Raw genomic sequence first — 25113 nt, forward strand, 5'->3', positions numbered from 1 at the left:
TTATAATATAAGTAAGGACGAAATAATAGGCTTTAATGAAACAAACTATCGCAAGACATATGATCCTGTTAAATTTGTACTTGTCTTAATGATTATAGGTATTAATTTTAATTGGAAGCAATCGTTGTTTATTTCTTTATATCAAATAGCTGCACTGATTTTAATTTGCAGGACATAATTTTAACTAGTATTTTAAAGTTAAATAATATTAAAACTAGTATAAAAGCATTTATTAAAATGATGTGGGATCCAATTTCATATCTATCAAATACACTACAAGTTAAACCCGAACGGCCGTTTTTTTTAAGTAAACAATAATAAAATAGTGTATATATTTGATCCACCACATCTTTTAAAAACTACGAGAAATATGTTTTATCGACACAATTTTCAGTTCAATAATGAAATAATTGAAAAAAAAACAATTGGCTACTTTTTCAATGGAGATAATAAAAATAATATTCGTACTGCTCCAAAAATAACATATTTTCATATATTTCCTGAGCTTTTTGAGAAAATGAGGGTTTATTTGGTAGCTCAAATATTCAATGCAAGTGTTGCATCTGTTATGTTAATTTTCTTACAGTCAAACTTTTTACTGGATGCATCATTACTTATAATTAACTTTATTCAAAATATGGATACACTTTTTGACATATTTAATTCATCTAAAACTTCCGGCTTAAAATATTTCAATAGATCATTCAAAAATCCTAATGCACAAATAACACATCTAAAATTCATGGAAAATAATTTTAAACAATTATAAGTATTTGACAAAAAAGCAGATGTTGAAGTGACAAACCGAATGAAATTTATTAGAGGTTGGTTGATTTCAATTTCTGGTTTCTTTCAATTGTGAGAGTCACTAAAACTTAATATTACTGATGATAATTATATTCTGTATACAAATCGAATCAACCAGAATTATTTGGGAAATTTATATGGTACTTTTCGAAATCAATATAATGGTAATAATATTAATCCAACTCCCATACAATTTATCTGGTCATTTAAATAAAATTTTTGTTCAAGTTATTTTAGTTACTCTAATTATACAAACTCTATAGCAGATATAGATGAAATTTTATCTAAAATGAATAGTTCCTATCAATGACGAGAATATAAAAATATTATTTTCTGAAAAAAATCCATTTACATTAAAAAAAAAATGTAATATAAATTGATTCACCAGATTATAGAAATTTATCAATAGGTACCTAAAAAAAAAAATCATTTACCATGCCATACTATATCATACCATTTACCCTTAACCCGTTAACGTCACTGCCTTTATGTATAATATGGCAATGCGCAATAAACTCATCGTGTTGTGTGTGTGTCCAATACATGATATATATTTAGAGACTAATATTATTATGTCATTCAAGACAAAACTATTTGTGTGAGCACGCATATGAAAAAAAATAAATACAGATTAATAGAAACATGTGTATGCAGTATTTTTATTTAATACTTTCATTTGAAGTCAAAAATAATAATAATAATAATACATTTCAATAATTTATTGCGGTGTGTCTTCTGCACATGCAAACACACACGTATATATATATATATATATATATATATATATATATATATATATATATATATAGCATTGGAGACAGCGTACAACAGGTACTCTTTTCGAGAGATTATAATACAATATAATACATAAAAAAAGAGTCTTTCGTCTTAGGAGAAGACTATACGCGAATAGTTGAAAAGATCTGTAAGAATGACAGTATCGGTTAATGGAAGAAGAAGGATTTAAGGATTGTCAGAGAAGGGTTTTGTTATAATATAATAACGATGACGAAGGAAAAAATTTGTTATCATGCCGCAACGGTTGTAGTGGCGCTGTCGCTCACCGCTGCAGTTTCGGTGGTCGACGAGACGACAGCGTTGGTGACGGGGACGATGGTCGCGTCGGCAAGGGGTTGTGTAGCAGCCACGTTGGATGACGGCACATTGACCGAGCGGAAAACGGCCGCGTTGTTGCCGGTCACCAGTGCTGGGTAAGGCACGAACGACTGGGAGTACTTGAATACCTGGCTGTGCAACGGGTGGTCTTTTGACGAGATGGAAATGGGCGTTTGGCTCGATTGCAGAATCGTCTTGGTGATGGGGGTCAGCGACGGTGACCCTTCGACCAGGTAACCCTGACGGAATTGGCTACCAAAGTTGGAGAACGCGTCTTCCGGCGAGTACGTGGCCAGAGAAGCTTGAGAAGATAACGCAGACACCGACGGGTGACTATAAAACTTGAAAGTGTCCAGTGGCGAAGCGGTGTTGGATGGGTCGAACCTGAATAGAATAAACAAAAAATGGACGTGAACGACGAATTGTATTTAATAAATATGATTTTAATGTTTGGTTACCATTCGATGGATTAAGGATTCTTATATTATAGTTAGCAAAAAGAACTACTTAAGTATTATGCGAGACAATACGTAATAACATTTGTAGTTATATCAAAATATGTGCTATAAAACATCCTAAACTATGAGTCGATTGTGGTACATTCTTGAAAGGTCGTTTAATAAAGTGATTATAAAAAAAAATAGTTTTTTGCCAAGGTATCCAAATTTCAGATCTAAAAAGTTGTTTTTGAAAAATTTAAATAGTTACTTTGTTCGCTTTTTAAAAATTTGACATTTCTTAATCGAAATGATTAAAAAAAGAGACATATAAGATTTATCTTATCTGTATCTGACTTCATAAATATTCGAGATGGTTTTATGTTCAATAATAAAAAAAAAAAAAAAAAAAAAAAAATTATAAATATTGTACACTTACAATAAAGGCAGCTGTCCGTTGAAAGGATCGTCTTGCAGAATTTCTACGGTGTTACTCTTCTTTGGCGCTTCTGGGACGTCACGGGATGCCGACTCACCACCAGTCGATTCCTTTTTCTCACTGTTCTCCACTTTCTCCACGCTTTCAACTTTTTCGACGTTTTCGGCCAAAGGAGTGCTGCTAACCGGCACACTGCTTTCTGTCGATACTGCCGGTTTGGCGCTAGCACTCTCGGTGTTTTTCACCGCCGCGTTCTCGCCTCCGACAACTTGGGTGGGTGATTGGAACGTGAGTGCGTCGCTACCGAAGTTTGCGGCAAACAACTTCAGCTCTTCATCCGATAACTTAGGTGCGTCGTAGTACGGCAAGTATTGGGGCTGTTGGAATCCAACAGACTGCCCGAAATACGGGATCCCGGACGATGCGAACAATCCCAGAGTTGACGGGTCAGACGAGGGTGGCAAAGTTCCATAAAACTCGTTTGGCAGACCCGGAAGGTTTACTAGAACGAAGAAAAGTTGATTATTTAAAGTGAATTATTTCAGTTCAGATTTGTTTTTAATTCGAAAAAAAAAAATTGTCACGAGGGACTTTGGATATAGATGACTGTTAGTGCCAATAAAAATATTGTAATATTGCAATACTGTCATGGCAGTACAAAAACACTGTTTTTCCGATTTTGCATTATGAGTACATAGACAGCGAACCATTAAGTAAAACACTATTTTACAACTCGAAACGGTTTATTCATATTATGCGACATCTTAATTTATTTTGGTAATCGTTTTTTTCGTTTGATTTAAATTTGCATGGTGAAAATTGGAAATACACAAGGCTGGGTATTAATGAGTTAAAACGTTAAAGTTAAGTTAAAAAATTAATTTAATTTTAACTTTTTTTAACTTAACTAGTTACTTTTGGAATTTCATTAACTATTAACTTATTAAATTTATTTCTTAATTAATGTGAAAAACGAATTAATTTTTCATTTTAAGAAATAAGTGTAGTTAATTTCTTTTTGTTTTTAATTTTTTATGTTTCACAAATATCAGTAAATATTTTCTAATAAAATGTTTTATGTTATAAATTAATTATATCAAATATCAATAATAATATAGACATATAGTACCTATATAGTTTATGGCTAAATATGGTATATTATTGTTATCGACGTGCGACGTTGTAATTTCGGAAAAAAATAAATACCAACACTAAAGTCTAAAAATAAGCAAAAATAATAACTAATCATCAATTCTACGATTTTGTGCATTATGGGCCTGAAATTTTATCAGTATTCAGTTGTAAAATCAACAGTAACAGTATGTTTTGAAATGACCCTCCTCTTAAAGTTCAATGAAGTTGAATAATTGTTTTAATTATTATTATATATTTATTATTATTTTGAATGCAGTAATTTCAATTATGAACAATTTTTGCGTAATAGTAAAATTTTTATTTGATTTAACAAAATAAATGTAATTTTTTAGTATTAAGATTATGATATTAAGGTTTATACTTATAGTTTAAGTATATCTATACGAATAAATGTACCTATATGTTAAAATATTATCCAAATATTACAACTTATTATATTTTCATTTCATATAAATTTAAGTTAGTTTGTATATAATGGGTATAAACTATAAATATATAATTATTAAATTATAAAAATTTCAATGAAATACGATACACTATGTGGAAATACTGTATTTTTATAAAGTATAATAAACACTATAGTCATAGTCTATAAATTAGTTTTGGGCTTGTAAAAAATAAATTTAGCGTTGTATAAAAATATTATAAATATTTATTTTAACTTAATAAAAAGTTTTAAAAAAATGTGTATTAACTTTTAACTTAACTGAGTTAATTTATAAAAAAAATTTAACTTTTAACTTTTTGTTAGTGTTGCAAATTAACTTAACTTTACTGAATGGAAAAAAAATCATTAACTTGCCCAGCTTGGAAATACATAAAATGAAAACAATCATATCTATTCATCTGATCTACAATGAATTCGCAGTATATTAGAACACTATGATGCATTAAAATGAATCAAATTCATTATGTGGTGGTGTGATCAAAAATTGAAAGAAAAATACCGAACCAGGTGTTGTATTTTTATTTTTGCAACCGAACAATAACATTAAAGTTTTTCAATCGTAAGCAAACAATACTCGCAAACGGTACATTGGCCTCCGAAGTGGGAAACACACTCGAGGTGATTTTGTTATGAATTATACAAGACAGCTTAAACGTCATTGATTAATTTTCTGCGAGTCATTGAACGTTATCGGTCAATTCTCGTGTTTATTTATTTATTTTAACGATTTCATCACAACGCAAATAAGCTTATAGTTTTACGGGAATTGGGTTAAGTCAAACTCGAAATTAAATTTTACGAAAGCAAAAATATTTCTTCACTTTATGTTATCGTTCCAAAATGGCACGGGAAAGTGAAATCATACCAAATGTTATAATAAAATAATTTATCTTAAATTGAGGTTTTCAAAATAATTTTAATTTGTACCATACAGTTTAACAAACTGCGAATATTAGTTTTTTTACGAAGCATTCCTCTTCAAAATACAATTATAATTTGTGATGTTTTTGATATTTTGTTGAATAAATAAAAATGGGTAAATTTTATTCGCACGAAAAACATATAATCTAATGAACTAAGGTCTATAAACATACAGTAGACTCTCTCTAATTCGGTCGTACGATAATCCAGTAGTATTTTATCTTAACATTTTGTCTTAAAAGCATCATTTGAAACAAAAAACAAAAAAAAATTTGATATATCTAATTTTTTCCTTGAAGTATACCATCAAAAGATTAATTTACAGTACGTCATAAATTAGTATGAATGTACGTATGTACCGTACCTATTGCTTATAAGTTTTCGTAAAATTAATTAAGGTTTTTTAATAATTAAAGATGCGTTTTTATGTGAAACTCCATTAATCCAGCGTTTTCGTTAATCCAACAATCCCCTGGTTTGATATTGTCGGATTATCAAGAGTCCACTGTAATTAATATTGCATTTCTTATAAAAAATTTAATTTTTTTATAATATAATTAAGACGAAGAGTAATTTTTAAAGAGTATTTAAAGATATGAATAATTTTAGTAATTTATTGATAAAACGATTGATGGAATGATGACCGCAGAATCAATAATATAAACAAATTGTTTAAATTTTGTTTTTGAGACTGAATACTTCGAAAAAAACAAAACAAAAATTGATGAAATGTATTATAAATAATAGTATGACCCGTGAAACTATTTAATAATATTTATAATCATTAGCTCTGACATGTTGAATCGATTTGAACTTTTTATTGAGACTATTTTTTTATTCACCATAGTACTTTTAAAATAATAGAATAATTGGAGAACACGAACAGTGTCATTAGATTAATTGGTTCTTTAACATTTATTGTAACTACTTAATATACTTTCCATATTTTCCATACATATACATTGGTTTTAAATATTATATCCAAAATCAACGCGATAAATGATTTTTAGCGTATAATAATATGTTTGGGTTTTTATTTATAAGTTGTAAAACATTGTGTAAACTTTATTGTCGATCTAAGATTCCTCTAAATAGTTTCATTGTTTATTATTGAGGATTTGGATTTTAAAACGACTTACCATTAGCTCCGGATTCGGTTGGTTTGTTTTCTGTGAGATTCTCTGTAACTGCTTCTTCGGACTTACTGTCGGTGATGTTGTCGGAACCGTTGACGGTGCTGTTTTCCGAGTCGCTGACAGTGGACGATTCGATGGCATCGTTGACGGGACTGGAAATTTCCGGGACGGGTTCGACTACTACGGGACTGGATCCTGCGAGTTGCGAGTTAGCCTCTTGAGCGGCCGGCTTGTCTTCTTGGACTTGTTCTTCAGTTACCGCAGAAATGGGTTCTGCAGAATTGATCACCTGAGTGGCCGGTTGTTCGTCGGCACTGGGTTCAGTGCCCTCCGTGGACGGGTTGAATTTTTGGCTTTGTTCTACGGTCGAGGGGCCACCGGCAGTGACCTCCTCCTGCGACGGGCTGGTGGGCTGCGGATCCGCTGCGGGTGTTGCCAATGGTTCGGTCGTGACCTCCGATGCTCGCGCTGTTGCCGATTCTTCAGAGGATGACGACGGGGCTGTTGCAGTGGTGACCGCAGCAGTGGCGGTGCTGCCGAATCTGAAATTGTTTCCGGGCACGATGTTGGGCAATATGCTGTTCACCGACTGCACGTCTTTGACCGAAGGCTGAAAATTGTACGAATGTAAAAATATAAAAAAGCTCAGTAACAGAACAAGTCCACTTTACGAGCATATCAAATTCTCGGGTTTTATACGTATTATACATTTTACATGTAATTTACCATAATATTTCTATAAACAATTTACCAAGAGTTTGGTAAAGTACATAATATGTTTCTGCGTAGAAACTCAAATAAAGAAATGTTTAAGTTAAACATTCATACTCTGATATTTAATGTTTTTTTTTATATATTGGCTTTTATGAATATATTTTAATATCAATACATTTACGATCGTAACTAAAGAACTGATAATTAAGGAGTGGATGGTCACAACGGGGATAGCAATAGCAGCTCTATATACTTATGTTGAGAAATGTAAAAGGACTAAAGCTACTTGAAAATAGCGAAGTCGATTTGTTTTCATCAACTATTGAATTAACGGATATAAAATTTAAGAAATGCGTAACGCACTCCTGTATATGTACACGATCGGAACAAGGTCAAAAGGTGTGTACGAATAACATAATTATATAAAAACAGTGAATTTCAACAATTTATATGGCCTATGATGATTTAAATAAAAGCAAGTGTTATCCGTGATGGTGTGCAGCTGAGATGGTAAATGTAAATACCGTATATACCGAATAACGACTGTAAAATATATTTTTCTTGGTCCGTTGCGTATAATATGATATAACTACGCGTTTCGATCGACTTACCGCCAATAAAACATTATATCGTACGCGTCGATTGGATACGAAACTTAATTAGTGAACCATACATTCACAATACGAACAGGATACAAACGCACACAATAAATATACACACCACGAAAAAGGTTCGGATGATAATGCATCCATTCGTACGGGAACTACACGTGTACTCGAATATAATATAGCAAGTCATTAACATCGTATACCTATTATTATAATTATTGTTGTTAAGCCCAACACTATAAAATGGTGTATTATATACGTACGAGTTATGAGGACGTCTGAATGGAATATTCTGTAATTTGACTATGAGTAGAACAAAATCGTACCGAAACTAATTATCCTAATTTCTAAATTATGGTTAGTACAGATTGATAGAACGGGTTGAACTGAACTGAATGCAAAGGAATCCGATTCTTGTATACAAGCAAAATATAAGGTCAGTTTTAAAGACTTAAAGTCAGATTTGAAATGTAAATGGAAAAGAAAATTGTTTCTAGTAAAACGAAAGCAATCACACATCTATTCAAATATCCAAACTAATATTCGACTAATTACCACAAAGTATCCATGTTGGTATATATATAAACTATTATTTTTATTTTTATAAAAATGAACTTCAAGAATTTAAGGAGTGATAAACTGTAATTTTTTAGTCGTTTGTATTTTACATAAGATTTGTATACCTCATATCATGATCATGTAAATGTGCTTACCTGGAATCGCGAAGAAAATGGTTGAATTGGTTGGTGAGTGGGGTGATTGAATATTGGCTGGGGTGCAAATCTAAAGGCAAGTTGTTCTTGGAGACCTAATGCGGGAAATGATGGTATAACTGGTTTGCCAAGTAATGAGTCTTTAGGTTTTGATTGTTTGATGTTGTGTTCAGCGGGCACAGTGGCGAAAGAAAACTCAGGTCCGTGGTATGCGCCGAATTTGTGTTCTTGGAAGTATTTGCCGGGATGATTGAAGTTTGGAAATTTATTAAATTTTTCTGCTGACCTCACTTTGTCTAATTCGAACGTTTTGTGGACTGCTGCAGATGGTAAGAATGGTTGGAAACCGAAAGGCTTGGCATTAGGATCATCGATACGATAAGGTGATTGGGGATAAACGGACGGTATTTGACCGGGATAGACCACAGGTCCTGGATAACCTGGGAATGGCCCGAATGGTTGATAGTTCGTCCTGAATGGACCTGGTTGGTATTGTTGATAAGATTGTTTGAATGGCTCAAATGATCCGAAAGGTTTTGTTCCTAAACCAAACGCCGGCTTGACTTGCTCTCCAAACCGAGGCTGTAGAAAAATTATGATCATCATGAGTAAGGTCACGTAAAAAATAATCAATATTTACATTACTTTGATGTTAAGTGGTGAAAACGGTGTTGACTTAAATTTGCTTTGTTGCGATGGATCTAATCCAGAGAATTCAAATGTATTACCGTAGTTCGCTACACTTAGGATGGCCAATCCAAACACAATGGTAAACTGAAAAAAAAATGTAAGCAAAAATTTGTTAATTCTCATTTGAAATTTTTTTTTTTTGCGAGAATTTTAATAGTTATTAATATTTATTCATAAGTAAACACTAAACATATTAATGATTTTCTTAATGTACTGAGTATCGTACTATACCTAAGTATACCTGATTCATATGTCAGAATTTATGTTAGTTATATTGTAACTCATAGGATACTCATTTTATTTAATTATTTACTAATAGTATACAATATATCTGTACACTTAAGGAAAATACAATTTCAATTTTTATGATTCCATTCCATTGATTTAATATTTTATGTAGGTATGATAAATTTTATCATTTCAAAGGTAATAGAATAAATTTAAAAATATTTTCTTTAATTTAAGAATAAAAATTTATAATCTAATTTTAACAAATTCAATGATTTTATTATTCGGTTTTTTATAAAATAAAGAAATAAAATATAATATTTTATGTTCAACTAACTTAGAAACGATGAACAATTCTTGTGCATAATTATAACGTTAAATTAATGGAAAATAGTTCTTAGAATTGTCAACAAAATGGTTTAAAACTTATAGCTTAAAACATTAAATACATTGAAATCAATCATTACATCAATGTTATTATTCTTATAATCAATTTTATTGGTCATCATTTATATATAAATAATAACTTTGGAAAATGTTCAACTTCCTTAAATATAATTATGTTTAATTAGGTATATATTTAGATATATTTCAATGTATACCATAAATGAATATAGTAAAATTAACATGAATGAGTTAATGCAACAGGTATGAACATTGTTAAGAACGTTATTCTGATAATACTTAATATTAAACCATTAATGACTTGGATAATGAATTACTTTGCAAAATTTAATTTTATTGTAATATTACTGGTGTTACAAAACCAACGGTCTATGGTAAAAAGAGATATTATACACGGTACGTATATATATAGTATGTTTAAAATTTCTCACGAATGTTAGTCTTACAGTATAACTATGTATATATATATATCATCCTATGTATATAATTGGTTCCAAACCCGTTTAATTTTTAAATAAATATATATAATATAATATAAATGTCTTCATAAAATCACTTTATTTGTATACATATGGTCATAAATAAGTCAGTAACATAAATTTAAATTTATATATGTATAGTATACAATTATAAATATATATGAAAATAATTTAGTAGAATTGTTTGTTTCAAAATAGTTTGAGATGGTATTAAATAATATTCAAGGTTAAAACATTTATCGTTTTTACTCAAAAAATACATTTTTTATATAACCTATCAATAATTATAACCTAACAATATTTAGAACATTGTTGACATTATTTTACGAAATCGTGAGTAGTTTTTCTGGAAAAAAACGGGTCTGAATAATTATTTGATACTCTGATTTATCATTTCGCAGTTTGAATTATACAAAAATTAATATAATCAATCAATTTAATATTTATTTTCTTTAAAATTATGCTAGATTTCATAACGTTTAAGACAAAAGTATTCTCTAATATATTTTATATACTGTAAAATGTATTCTTAAAATATATTTTCGAACACTCATATGTGTTAGTATAAATGATAATAGGTTTGTTTTGTTTATTAAGAACAAATATTTCAATAATATTATCATCGTTGAATATACGAATAACCAATATAAATAAATACCTCATTATAATTGTATGTTTAGTATTAATATATTTGTACATATATGGAACATATTTTTTTATTTATAAAATTTTAAAACAAACACAACATTGTAATCGTTTCTTGTATGAGTTTCGCATGCATTACGTCAACTTTCAAAGTACCTTGTAGATGAATTAGTTAAAAAATATCGATTTATAAATCGACAATGAAGCGAAAGTTGTGAATATTTATCGTGTATCATTTGTCATACATAAATAATGAACCTTGTATGTATATTGGAATAAGAACAACCAAGAAGCATTTAACTGGGTTTTATTATAGATTTATTATAAATGTAATTATTAGCTCACCCTTCGTAATTATCAAGGTAATTTTGTAAGAAAAATGCTCTCTATAAGTAGACATTGGACATGACGTGATTACAGTGTGCAGGTTATGAACATGTTTCGTAATAGCATTAAGTTATAAATATTCTTAATGTAGAAAATTTAATTTTTCAAGCAAAAAAAATGCTTACTATACTAATTAATACTACTGAACTCTCATAACTTATAGGATTTTTATTTCATGATATAATAATTTTATTTTTTTATTTTAAACACTCAAATTAAGCAGTTTTATTTTAACTAATAAGAAAATCTGGTCATTACTCTTACAACTTAGTATTATACAATAGTTTATGAATTTGAACTTCTGCTATGCTGTCTGATTATTTGTATTTGTTAGTATTTCAGACATTTTCTTTTGTAACAATGCAATTGTGTAACCTTGATTATTTATTTTTTACCATTACTTGATAACTACTCCTACGGGAATTTTTTTTTTTCAGAAAATTAGAATGTTCTAACAAAAAGTGAATTGGTGGATTTTTTTTTATAATGTATTTACGTAATATAATATAAATTACATAAAAACGAAGAGAAAAAAATTGAAGATGATCACGACCGGTATGTAAATTTAGATCATTTTGACATTTATGTGAAAACATTCATAGGTTACTGTGTTAAATGTATTTCGGACAAGGATAAATAGTATTATAACATATTTGCCGATCAAACGAGTATATACAGACCATATGGTACGTCGACTAGGTAGGTATTATACATGCATACTTTGTTGTAGTAGGTGACCATTATAAATTTAAATGTTATTAAAACTAAACACTCGGGAAACCTTGGCCTTGATTGCCGGTAAATCTAAAATGCTTTGAAATGAAAGCAAAAACGATTTCGGAAACTTGGTAATCTCTATTCGACCAGTCGTGCCAAAACAATTCTTCGACGAACTACATCAATCGGATTTAACGGTTCTTAATACTTCCACCGTCACCCATTAAAAGTCATACGATTGTTATAGTGCTTATTATGCATTACACTACTCGTGTTTAAATTATGTCAGATCTAACACAAATGAAGTGTTATCGTTGATAAACCAACCGAATAACAATTTGCCAACAAGCGTTACAACACACTACTACTATATTAAAATATATTATGAATACTATTAAGCTTTTGTCGGATGTATATAATTATATCATGGACTAGTGGTGCCTAACCTGCAACCCGTTACAATTTTTTTATAATGAAACAAAATATTTAAAAAAAAAAGTATAATTATTATAAAATGCGATTTTTTTTTTTTTTAATTCATTAATTTTATTTGTTGTTCAAATAGAAATTTTATGATATAACCTGTGCACTTAAAAGAACATACTGATCAAATTAATGTGGACCTACAGCGTGTATCTCAATTTGTAATCTTTTCAGTAGTCAATAGAATATTTGAAAACAAATTCAATATGTACCTACATGTATATTGTATAGTTACTATGTGTAACAAAATAACATTATTAGATTAATATTGATATTATTCATATTTTATATTTGGTGGCCCACTTTAAGATAATTGTTTATCAAAGTAGCCCGCCAAGGAAAAAAAGTTAGACATTACTTTCGTGGACCAATAAATAAATAAAACATGTCATAATCATTTCTTGATTGACTATATAATAATGCATACAATTATAAGGTGATCAGAGGCGGAACTAAGAATGTTTATACTCGGGTAAAATGTTTTAATTACGCTCCATCATAATTAAGAATCAAATACTCTTCCCTATAACTTTGTTTCTAATAATTAGCAATTGTTTATATATAATCATAACTATTGAATTTTAAACATACTATCGGCAATAATGATAAAAATATCAAACTAGCAGTCAATAATAGATTGTATACTGCAAAAATTACACATTTTAAAATTGTATGCCCTGGGAGAATCCCTGTTTTCTTTTTCCTAATTCCACCCCTGAAGGTGATAAGGCTTAGTCTCTTTGTCGTTCACCCCCTCGCAATTGTTTTAACGAGATGCGTTCCTGTAGTCAACACGAAAAAACGGATAAACCCAGTGGCCTACTTCCAATATTTTATTTGTCGATTAATTACGGTTAATACGTAACCAAGTATGATTATAATAACACACCGTAGTTGTGAATGAACGTTTTAATAAGACGATCGTGACTGCAAATCGGAATCACCTTGTTGTCCGAAACGAAAGCATATAATATAAAAGAACTGACATACGACGAGGATGCACCTGAAACATTTGTCGAGTCGAACGTCTACGTAATACACCTTTGGCATGCATTTTATCCATGTCGGCTGCCATTTAAAAAACGCGCGAAAGTGATTTGCCAAAACCATCGAACGATTTATTTTCAAACTGTCTGTCATCGAGATGCCAACTTTAATTATTTAGCAACTCTTGAGAGTGGAAGAATACAACTAGTGCGAAGTAGTTTTTTTTTTTTTTTTTTGGCATAGCTTTTCATCAATACGTTTATTGCATTTCCGATGAGTGCATATGCTCATATCTTAGTGGATAATATTTGCCAAATCACACCATTCCCATTAAATATTTTTTTGTTTACTTGTGACACGTACACTCATTCACACACTTTACATAAGTTTTTTCTTTAAAAAAAACACAATATTTATTTATATTCGGACGTGACAATTGTACAACTGATCAACCCGTTTCAACTTGAAACTTTTAAAAAAGATAATTATATTTATTTTAAATTTTTTTATATTGCTAAATGAACAGTTATGAAATCATACATTTTGAAAATAATTAAAATGGGATGTAACACATTTATTTTTCGAAATAGTAAAAAAATTATCGCTGTAATTATATGCGTTTACTTTTTTTTGTGTAATTTATTCGGTACAAGTGTATTTTGAAAACGGTTGATTATTCAACAGGGGATCACATTAAACGATATAACTAAAGAAATTCTATTAACTATTGCTATAATGTCTTAAGATTGGTGTTATTCAAATATTCTTTTTAAGCATATCACTTCCCGGCCATATTTTATCCAGACTTCCTAAATCCGACCTCCATATGTCGGAGTGTAACAGTAGATGGCAATAATTCTTTGTTATAACGAGTCTTAATATTTATGAGAATTTAACGACTAGTTAAAAACACGTACAGATTAAGTCCATATTGATCACGCCACGAGCTATATTATTTTTTAAATTGCACAATTAATAGTAACGATAATTTTAAAGACTTAAAAGTAAACCAATTAATTATACATGTGGTTTGTCGAAAATTCTGTAACAAGCAATTGCTGAGCTCACGAATTTAACATCAATTTAGCTGTCCATATAAAATAGCGAAAAATAACAAAATTGTATTATTAACTTTTAATTATATTCCATTATATTATATTTCAAAAAATAAAGCAATATAAGTGCTTATTTAATATTATATGTACTGACTGATTGCATTTCTTAAAGTTGACACACAATTATTTTGAATTATTTTCCCGATTTATTCAGTAGATAGAGATTTGAGATTTTACCTATTGAGTAATATTATTGTTGACCTTCAGTGCTGAGCTCCAAAAGTTATTAGTACTGCGGTGTACAGTTTGCTGAAGAGGCAACGATCGTTTCACAACGGTACAAATATTATTCAGCTGTTTACGAATATTATCTACCAACGTTATTATACGATGATCATACAATCGTAAAAGCGTTATTAAATTTTTGATAAATTTGTCTATGTGGGTCATATTATAAATACACAATAAAACTTAATATCAGATTTAAATTATTTTAATATAAATGTTAATTTACGTTGAAAAATATGGCGAAAATCCAATATTTTAATAAGCTATACAAAACAAATAATGGAAAAAACATTGGATTACCAAATAATAGATTCACGTGATAATAATTGTATGGTCAATGTTGAATAAGAATATATTTAAAATTTTTTTATACTCAGTATTGCGGAAGGAGTTACTTCCAACTTTGAAATTATTTTGTAACAAAACTTATAGAAGTCTATGGATTTTTATCCTGTATTTTATGTTTGCTAATATATTACATCGACAAAAGTGAAAAATGTGTACAACACATGTAATAAAAAATATATTTGTGTTCCAATTTTCTTTCAATACTGTAAATCAAGTCTTATTTTTGTATTTGGTATCAATTATTTTAATTTAAAATAATTATAATATACAAAAACAATGTTTGTTACTACGAAATAAAACAAAACATTTAAATTTTAAGATAAATCATTTTAGATTTTGAGCAGAGTCAGTAATTTATATTGTACAGTTTTAGTTTTGCTTTTGTAAAATAACTTTTAAACAAAAAATGTATTAGCATATGACAAATAGTAATTAATATTTAAACGGTTTAAATAAAAAAATTATTTAGTTAAAGGTATAATTATAGTTTTTAAAATATCCTTGATTTTAATAAAAAAAAAAAAAGAAAACTTTCATACCTAGCCTTGTTTGACGGGAAGAAAAGGATAAAACTTAAATACTTTGGGTTAAAAAACGAGCAAGATAGTTGACATCGCTAGAAGGCCACACTTCTTCATAACCACTCAAGTAATATTATTGTATTATGTTTTAATGATTAAGGAGGAAAATTATTTTTTCAAAATCTACATTGGAAATTTACAATCTAGATATTATTATCACCTCCACACTATCTTATACGAATTCACTTTTCTATATAAATAGTTTAAAAAACTGATGTTTTAAATAAATATCATAATGTTATAATCTATTACAAAACAATTTGTGTATGAAATAATAGTTTAATCCCTACTGTGGAATTCCTAGATTTTTCGAGATAATCATTAGATATTGTCTAACAAACATGATAAAAACTATTAAATATATGATAAAATCAAATGATAACGTTTAAATCGAACTGCAACTAACTCATAAGCCATAAGTTATAAAATATGTAAATAATTACCTTCCTTAATACAGTCGTAAACTTCCTATTTCTGTAAAAGGGTTCTTAATCTTACTCATATAAATGTTCTTGGTGTAATAATATACAAGAGAGTTCTATGAAAATTACCAGCGATAAACTCGCTATGATTAGTAAAAAGATTATTAGAGTAATGAATAAGAGAATATTTGTACATTTGTAAATTTTTAGACGAAAATTATTGATTTGGTCAAACTTAAAACAAATGACCTAAGAGAACACCACTATTAAGAGGTAAATCCATTTTACCAGTGGTTTTCAACTAGGGGTTGCTATAGTTTGGAAGTCTCTAAAAATAACAAAAAATGATTATTGATATCAACATTTATAAATGTAATCTAATTATTATGAATGTACAATAATATATCGAATAAAATAGCGTATATCGTGATCTTATCTGACGACGGATTATTAACCATAATCTATTGTAGTCACTAATTTTATTTAGATTGGCATTTAATACCCGGTTATATTTACTGTATACGTACATTTCAATAGTTTTAGTCACAAATATAATATTTAATAATAAATTTGGTTTAAAAACCAGATTTAAAAGTAGTAGTTTCTAATATAAAACCTAATATGGAAACTAGTTTCAAGTACAAGTTTCCTAAATAAGAAAATGTTTAACATACATTTCCATATTTATTTATCTTTTTTACATTTTTTTATTTATTTAAGTAAACGTATTCAAAACATTTTCATATTCTATTATTTATTATTCGTGGGGGTCTCAATAAAAAAAAAAATTAGGGGTCGCGATTCGAAAAAGATTGAATACCACTGCATTATACTAATACTATTGATGTAATATGTACGTGAAATATAATTTTTATTAATATTATGTGCGTGCATCGGCATCGCATTATGTTGGTATGTTACTACAATGTTCGTAACTACGATGATAAATATAGTGAAAATACTTACTGCCATTGCAAAAAAGTCTGCAGGAAGACTTTGACGGGGAAAAAAATTGAAAAAAGCGAACGCCGTTCAGCACCGCTCTTGATAGTTCCTGGACAGATATTAAAAATTATTTTATACTGGTTTTCATTTATATAGGTACGGCTGCGAACAGGTAAGGAAACAATATATACTCGTATATAATTACATTATACGAAAAAAACCACACGCACACACATACACTTCTTAAGTGTATTCAAAGTCTACCGGTTGGTAACGTAAAAGAGTGAGTGCGAATGAGAACCGGTAGGGAGATTGTGGCGTTTGAGTATTATGATGCTGCTGCTGCTGCTGCTGCTGCACTGTGTGTGTATAATATATTATTCTTCCAATGCACTCGATGGCGAGTCTCTGCGGACGACAAGGACACTTAAAATAATATTTCTAACTTACCGAAAGATGTCTGGACGTACACTCTCACACACATACGCACAGTCGATAACAATCATCGTAATTATACTTACGAACAAAACGAATACACCGGACGAATACGCCGATGACTTTCAATGAGATCGCACAGGGTTGTAGGTGTACAAGGGGGACGTGGGATCGGCATTTTTAGCGTGATTTTGTAACAATAGAATCAATATGGTCGATAAAAATATTGATTTTTGATTTTTAATGAAATATTTGCTTCTGAATTATGACAATGAACATACAAATGTCTATAAGTCGTATCTCGACCATCAATGTACCACAAACTGGTCAGTTTTTATAAATCAAAACTTACGTTTAGATGACCGTCCGAAGAAACAAAGATTTGTTTTATTGTGAATTATATAAAATTAAAGTTATTCATTCACATTCCTTCCATTCAAGATTGTTTTTCATCTTTTTCAAAAACTTTGTCTACACCACAGTATGTACACCTGTAGACGCTTTCTCGAATCACACTTTTCAGCCACGATATAAATTTTATTTTGATATCTGAAGTCGGAAGTGTTTACAATGTGTTCGTATATAGTGTTATCTAATACCACGGTTGTGAATAACAAAATATGTGACGAGTACGTCCGGTAGAAATAATACCTGCGAAAATATTATATTCACTATGCTTACATATAATAGGTTTCTCGTTGTGATGCTATACATATACGAGTATACCACTGTCCGTCTTAAAATATTTTGTCAGAGCTGCGCATTAAAATCGTCTAATGTTTTGAGCGATGTGCTTGTTTGTTTTTTTCAAAACGAATCGTGACGTCCACGTGTTTGTTTAGTGTCTGTAAATATGTTTTTTTATCTAGGAAATTTTTACTCGTGTTAATAGGCTTGTCATCAAAACGAAACCTTCACATTTCCGAAGAATTATAAATTTATTTTTTACACAAAATTAAATATTAGGTAAGATGATTTTTTAATTTTTTTTTTTTATATATATTTTGTTGACATTGAGATTATGCGTTCGTCTATCAAAAAAATAAAAATAATAAAAACTATAATGAATCTTCAATTGTTACCTTGTGAGACAGTTAAATGTCCTGTTTATCGAAAGCATATATTAAAGCCGAACATCTTAAATGCAAAAAAACCTGTCGAGTCATAGAAAGATGGATGATATTTTTATCTACAAATTAATAATGACTTGATTTGACTTGACTTGAAATGGATTATTATTCCAGATTTAAATATGTATTGAAAATTAGTATGCTTAGTTATAGTCTTTAAAATACACGAATACAATATTTAGTTAAAAGTAAACCAGTTTCATATTTTTAGTAGCACATTTTTATTTTTAAGTACTTTGAATGTGTTTTTAGAATTAAGATTATTTCACTTATCTTACTATATCTTACAAAAAATTTAAATTGTACTATATTTTTATATCAAATTTAATAAAAAAATCAAAATCGATGTAACTTATGATTAATTTTAAACAAATTATTGAAGTTTTTTGTAAATTTCTACATTTTCCTATAATAGTTCAACACAAAATAATGTAATTTATTCGAAGGACAAACCTATAGTTACAGGGATGTCTATTAGTTCCGGTCATAATTTAAAATAGTCGTCTACCTTTTCATTATAAATGCATACATAGAATAAGTTTGTATAATAAATCACTAATTTATTGTTTATTATTTTGTTTTGTATACCTATATAATATATATGTTTTTACTCTGTATATAATAATTATATTTTATAATGTACATGATTTTATTTTTATACAAGTAAACTGTACCGCTGGACTTCACCCTTTTATTTATTCATTTATTTGAAAAAAATATTACTATAATTATTATTATACGTAATTGGCGACTTATCTATTTAATTACCAAATAAAATATAAAAATGATTAATGATATTTTTTATTAAATTTAATTTAATTTCAATTTGTTAAATTTATTCGTAGATTACAAATAAATTTACAACTCATCTTTCAAATTAGTACAGTAAAATATGAAGTTCATATATTAATGGTTTTGATATGTTATAAGATTGAAAATTAGACTCATTTAGTTCTCTCATGTATTTATAATTAAACATTTGTAAACAAAAACCATTTTAAATTGGTTTTTTTTTGCATTAGTTGTGTTATGAATATTAACTCAATATTTTTCCTTTATGATTCACATAATCATTTGTATTATAATAATCGTATACCTGTTTTTTTTTTAATACGCTCTAAAGTTATATTATTAACATCATGAGTTTATGTGTTTAAAAATAAGTTTTATCGAAAGATTTTTTCAGCATTATCTTTGATAATATTCATTTAACTAACATTAATTATATATTTGAGTAACAAACATTAAACATTCGATGTATAATACTTGAGGAAAATAAATTTTGCAGTGATTATTTTTTTCGGTTTTAATTAGAACCATCTACTGGAATTTGAAATCACATTCAATGAACTATTGAAACTGTTTTATCCATAAAATTATAATTCAAAAATATTGGTAAATTTTGCATGAAAAATGATTTATTTTTTGGATAGAGTGCAAAATCACTTGTGCCTACATAATTATTACGAAAACAATAAATCATTAATCAAGTAATTGCTGATTAATAAGATAATGTAATTATAATTTATTGCATACATAATCGATATACATATTTTAATAAAAAGTAATAGACGTTGCATACAAACACCAACCAATAAAGAAAATTCTTTCAACTATACTTATATCCAAATAAAACTTTGAAATTAATTTGTATATTCCTTTTCATAAAAGACATCTTGCAGGTAAATGTTCATCTAATGAGTCCAAGCTAGTTTCAGTCGTATGGCTATGGTATGCTTGTATAAAAATGTAATTTAAAAACTATATTTTTGAAAAAAAAAAATTCTTATCATTATGTTTGGTAACATAATTTAACAAAAATAATAAAAATATGAAGTCGAATCACACGTAAAAGATTGAATTTATTGATTAATATACTTTTTGAATAATGATTATTAATTAATTTAGCGCATAAATATATTTAAACCAAATATATTTGATATCACGCACTTTACATACAGTACATTATTTCGGACATGTTATTTGAACATATTATATTTTGTGAAAATTGTTTACACCATATAAATATAATTCTAAGGTAGTTCTTCATAAATTATTCTTTAAAATTCTCAACGCAAGTTCAAGGTGAATACCCAATGATATTTTCTGATCGAAACCATTTTATTATATCAGATGTCTCTGGAATAATTATTACAAAGGTAGGAAATTGATTTTATTGGTTGTTATTGTTGCAAAATATAATTCAATGCATTCTTTATTAATTAAGGTTTCCGTTCGTCATTTTATAATTATATATTTCGACCACTAAGACCTCCTGTGTTACCATACAATGTTATTTTATTGATGAATGATGATCTAAACATAGTTTTTTTTATATATTTTTTTTTTATGGAAAATCATTAACTTATAAACATATTATCAAAAATGAGTTTTAGATAGATTTACTAGTTAAAAACGTGTTCATCAAATCACTATAATGTATTAATTATAATTTATTTTTATAATCATAACTTTATAAGCGTAATATAAAATTTAAAAAAATCATGATCAACAATGTTTGTCTACGTGGAAAGTTTATTCGTTTAATTTTCCGTATTCTGTAATTTCAATAGTTATTATCAAATTATTTTGGCAGCCGATTGAAATTTAATACGTTCAATAGATACAATATACGTTTTACTGTAGATTTCGGGTTTATAATTGCTCTTTGACAAATAATAAAATGTCATGACAAACTCGGATTTCAGGACATTGAAATTATTTTTTTGTGCCAGACCGTATAATAAAATACAAAAACATGCGTATTTGTGGAACTCTAATATTTACTGTAATATTGGATACCGACGGAATATTTGCTCATATTTTTTAACGCTAAGGCCAAACCAATACGCCGGAAACAACCGTTGTGGTTCAAGTCCTTCAAGATCAATGCACAGTTGTATATTTGACAATTAACATTTATTTAAATCTTATCAGTGTAAAGTTCGTAAGTTATAAATATGCATACTCAATTCGACGTACAAAATAAACGGATTATTATATATGTACACCGAGATTTTGATAAAAATAAATAAAAATAAATAATAATAACAATTTGCCTTTTTGTTGAACGTGTGGTTTATGAGCACATAGACATTTTACAATTCACTATTTATGAAACACTAAAATTTAACAAATATTATTGATTATTAAGTTCTCATCAATTTAAAAATATATTAATTAAGTATACTATTATATTCGTTCGATTTCTTAATATTTCGTCTATGTTTCTTAAATTGTTATACGTAATGCACTGAAATTACGGGATGTAATGAATTATTGAAATAGTAATTTTTAGCTGTAGAAATTTCAAATAAAATGTATTCATACACGTAATGTAAACTTTTTAAAATCATTATTTCAATTCATATTTAATGAAATAATTTACATTGATTACACGAACTTAATAGTTCGTGGTTTCGTGTTTTTATGTACAAATTTTCTATATTTTTTTCACGAAAAATCAATATTTCGAGAAATGTATTGGTAGAGATCACGTATATATATTTCAAACTCTTCCTTTGAAATGTTTTTGATTAACTCATGCGTGAGTTTGATTTATTGACATTTTAAAAATATTTATTATAAACAAAAGTAAAAAGTTTGTACTGTACAGAAATGGAAGACATGTGGTTTTGAACGGTATAAAAATGCGGTTAGACGCCCATATTTTGGTACTAAACATACTCATTGTTTCCATCTTATACGCATTAATTTGTCATGTAAGTTTTTATTTTAATTTGTCTATGAATAATATGTCGGTAAAACAAAAAAGTGAAAAAATATGAATCATCGTGTTGTGTAATACAAATCAATCTTAAATGCTTTCGTGAGGTAGACAAATGCACTATAATATATAGATAGATTTACATTTTAAATGTAAATCGAAACTAAATATATATATATCTTGTCTCATTTCTAAAGTGCATAACATAATATGTTCGTAACACGGAACTGTATAATTAAAATCAAAACGTTTTAAAATGTTTATAAAATATATTTTTAAATATCTGCGGTTGGAAAAATCTAACTACAAATATAGCTTACACCTTTACATGTACATGTACATACAATATTCATAAAACTTTTGGTATTTATTATGTTACATTATTAATCATAACAGCTACTACATATTAACGCATTACTAGTTTTTTTTCAAAGCAAAATTAAATGTAAAGTGATTGGCTATAAGCCATAATTTATGAACACATGCACAAGTTATTCACAAATTATACGTGTTATTACTAATGCATGTACGAAACTGATACTCGATAAAGAACGAGGAATTACCGGATGGAGTGATGACGATGACGTTTACGAAATTAAACCGATTATCGGAGATCAAGTAGAGCCGTGCATACAATCGGGTAGGGGTAGGATTTCAGCAAGACCGTTCAGACAACATTCTATTTATGAATAAAGACGAGTTTCCACAGTTCGTGTTAATCGTGATGTTCATTTTATTATTGTAAAAACAATATTATGTGTTAGCCCAAGACATATGGTCAAGTATGGCGTTAGGTATAATATTGTATTGACAGTCTCCGGTACTATATTATAATGATGCGCACTGCAATGCAATACTTATGTTTAACACTTATTCGGTTATTGGATAAGATTTTACTATATATGTATATACCGAACGGATAATAATTAAAAAGGTTAAATGGTATTATTATAATTATATTTTTTTTTTTGAGGCATACGCGCCAGAGTATACATTTATAGACGAATAAATGACGAAATTAAATGTTGAAATAATTACTTATCGAAGGATACTTAAACACACACACAAACGCATGATCAAATAATATAGTTTACAGAAAATACATTGATAAAAGTCACGGTATACCCAGAGAGAGTTGTACGGGGCACAAGACATATCGCACGTAGGTACCTATTTAGCGTAGAGCATCGGGACTCGTAAAGGTTTGTGCAACATTCAAGATGCCAACAATCGCATGCCTACAAATAAACGCACATACACTATGATTGTGGACGAATTATTATTGTCGTTATAGGGTTGGCTTTACAGTTATGTACATACTACCGTTGGTTATAAATACTAGTGTTTATAATCAATGATACTACCTGTACGCACTTTCACGAACCCGATTGTTCAGTTGCTTACCGAGAATGTAAAACCAAGCCGCGTTGATTCGCGTTGAACGCGAGTGTGTTGTGTTGCGTTGCATTTGATTAATATGCAAATTATCGATGCGGTCGACCAATCGTTTAATGCTTAAACGTATGTTTTTGCGATATCACGTGTATTACGTAACGATTATTTGAAAATTTAGCCTATAAGATGCGTGTGCTGTGAAGTATTGACAAATATTAACAGGATTAACAGGACAGTAAATTATAAAACGTTAGTTGTTTTTAAAAATGTGTTGATATTGTAATACGCTAATATGTTCTGAAACAAGTAAAAAATACAGCAAGCATTCGAACAATTTAAATAGGCGTAGCGCAATTTTATAAGTCGGGGATGATAGGTTGCACTAAAATAATAATTTCATCAATAAAAAAAAGTTCTGTGACGCATGAGGAATCACATTTTACGGTGTGAGGGCGACTAAATATTGAAGGTTCTCAAAAGAACTGTAAATATTGTAATGAATAAGTTTGTTATATACTTTTATTTGGTAAGGCGCAACGCAGTATGCAACTCATCATACTTAAAATATAACCAGGTTAGACATGAGCATTTAATAAAAACACTTTATTCCTTTTCACAGAAGGTAATGTTTTCCTCACATTTTAATCAGTAAATTAATTCTAATTCATATTGTTCATAAAACATACTGTTTTATGTTTAAATATCTGTTTTTTCAATCCTATACTATATAGTAGTGTACCGATCAATTTTAAATAATTATTTTATTATTTATAAAATCATTAAATACATTTTCATTGCAGCTTAGTATTTTAAAAATTAATTTATCAAGTATTATCAGTTAAAAATTCAAATATGTGCTTAAAATATTTATTTTAAATCATCGTTATTTCATAACTTAATTATTAAAAAAATCAAATGATGTAATTCAATGGTGTTGCTGAATTGATTTAACATATAAATTATGCTCATTGTAATTATATAACAATGTATGCAAGAACTTCTTTAATCTACAAGATCGTCAAAAATATCGTACTACAATAATAATATGGTAATAATTTCATTAAAATCCGGTTTTGAATAAATTATTATTATTATTATTTTTTTTTTTTTGGTTTTTATCCGTAGTATATACACCGAGCAATTTATCGTCAAATTGCACGCATTGTAATTTAATCCTTCGATACGGAAAATGTATATATACATACATACACAAACACCTATACACCGGTTTTACGAACGTCATAAGAATTCACCGTCCGACAGAATAATTCA

General features: G+C 28.5%; 1 protein-coding gene across 1 annotated transcript; it reads right to left on the reverse strand.

Annotated features, from left to right (window-relative positions):
• Nucleotides 1-1454: 1454 nt before the first annotated feature.
• LOC112681968 (uncharacterized threonine-rich GPI-anchored glycoprotein PJ4664.02-like) lies at nt 1455-17435 on the reverse strand. Its single transcript, XM_025552363.1, has 6 exons — nt 17176-17435; nt 9140-9268; nt 8495-9076; nt 6463-7069; nt 2800-3301; nt 1455-2307 (listed from the first exon to the last, which is right to left on the reverse strand). Exons 1-6 carry the CDS (start codon nt 17179-17181, stop codon nt 1836-1838), a joined length of 2298 nt encoding a protein of 765 aa, XP_025408148.1. The 5' UTR covers nt 17182-17435; the 3' UTR covers nt 1455-1835.
• Between the last annotated feature and the right edge of the window lie 7678 nt (nt 17436-25113).

This window comes from Sipha flava, unplaced genomic scaffold (genome assembly GCF_003268045.1).
Source record: "Sipha flava isolate LNK unplaced genomic scaffold, YSA_version1 1_pilon_pilon, whole genome shotgun sequence".
In the NCBI taxonomy this organism is placed as follows: domain Eukaryota; kingdom Metazoa; phylum Arthropoda; class Insecta; order Hemiptera; family Aphididae; genus Sipha; species Sipha flava.